Source organism: Sinocyclocheilus anshuiensis, unplaced genomic scaffold (assembly GCF_001515605.1).
Source record: "Sinocyclocheilus anshuiensis isolate Anshui unplaced genomic scaffold, SAMN03320099.WGS_v1.1 scaffold2953, whole genome shotgun sequence".
NCBI classification, from domain to species: Eukaryota; Metazoa; Chordata; class Actinopteri; order Cypriniformes; family Cyprinidae; genus Sinocyclocheilus; species Sinocyclocheilus anshuiensis.
Genome location: NW_015536641.1, coordinates 376 through 1,106, shown reverse-complemented (window position 1 = coordinate 1,106; position 731 = coordinate 376). Strand labels below are relative to the sequence as shown.

Genomic DNA, 731 nt, shown 5'->3' with positions numbered 1-731 from the left:
CTACATTTCTTCAAATCTGTTCTGATGAAGAAACAAACTCATCTACATCTTGGATGGCCTGAGATTTTCCACAATTTTTCCGTTTTGGGTGTACTATTGCTTTAAGATTCATCATCAGCAATATAACATTGCGTTCATCTGCATCTCCTCACTCTATAAGGAAATTATTCTATATATTATTGGACTGTTTTGTCTTCATGCAAACTGTCAGATTGATTACTTGTGTTCGGCTGGAGTGTTAAAGTTAAGGTTAACCGTCTCGTACCCAGCATTGATCTCCAGTGTGGGCTGCAGGATCTGGGCTCTCTCCTCTGAGCTGCGGGTGAGCTGCTGTGTGCGCAGGAAGTGTCGAGCGGCGCCCATCTCCAGCACCGTGATCATAGCGGGGTGTGTGTCCAGACGCGGAGTCACCTGTGGAAACATTGGTAAATTAATGGTAATAAAGATAAATCACTGTTGTCAGGTTTCCACACATTTGTGGGTAAAAATTAGGGGTGCTCCGGTTGATCGGCTACCAATCACTATCAGCCGATAATCACGTTGGGATGATTGATTGGTGGTCTCTAAAAAGGCCGAGCTCTCTCTTTCTCTCTCAAAATATGCAAATGGCTTCAAATCACCACATCCAGTCTGTCTATAAGCCAGCTGCACGCTGTACAGTTGACACAGGGATTGTCACTTGTACAATCGAGGCAGTGTCACATCGTCACTAAAGTTTATAAATTGCGTTA

General features: G+C 43.9%; 1 protein-coding gene across 1 annotated transcript in view; it reads right to left on the bottom strand.

Moving 5' to 3' along the window:
• Positions 1–449, bottom strand: part of LOC107654234 (heat shock protein 75 kDa, mitochondrial-like) — a 1,744-nt gene extending 1,295 nt beyond the window's left edge. The window contains exon 1 of the mRNA XM_016441244.1: positions 266–449. Within this exon, the coding sequence (XP_016296730.1) occupies positions 266–423 (158 nt within the window). The 5' untranslated portion in view covers positions 424–449. The remainder of the gene's footprint in view (positions 1–265) is intronic.
• Positions 450–731: the final 282 nt, after the last annotated feature.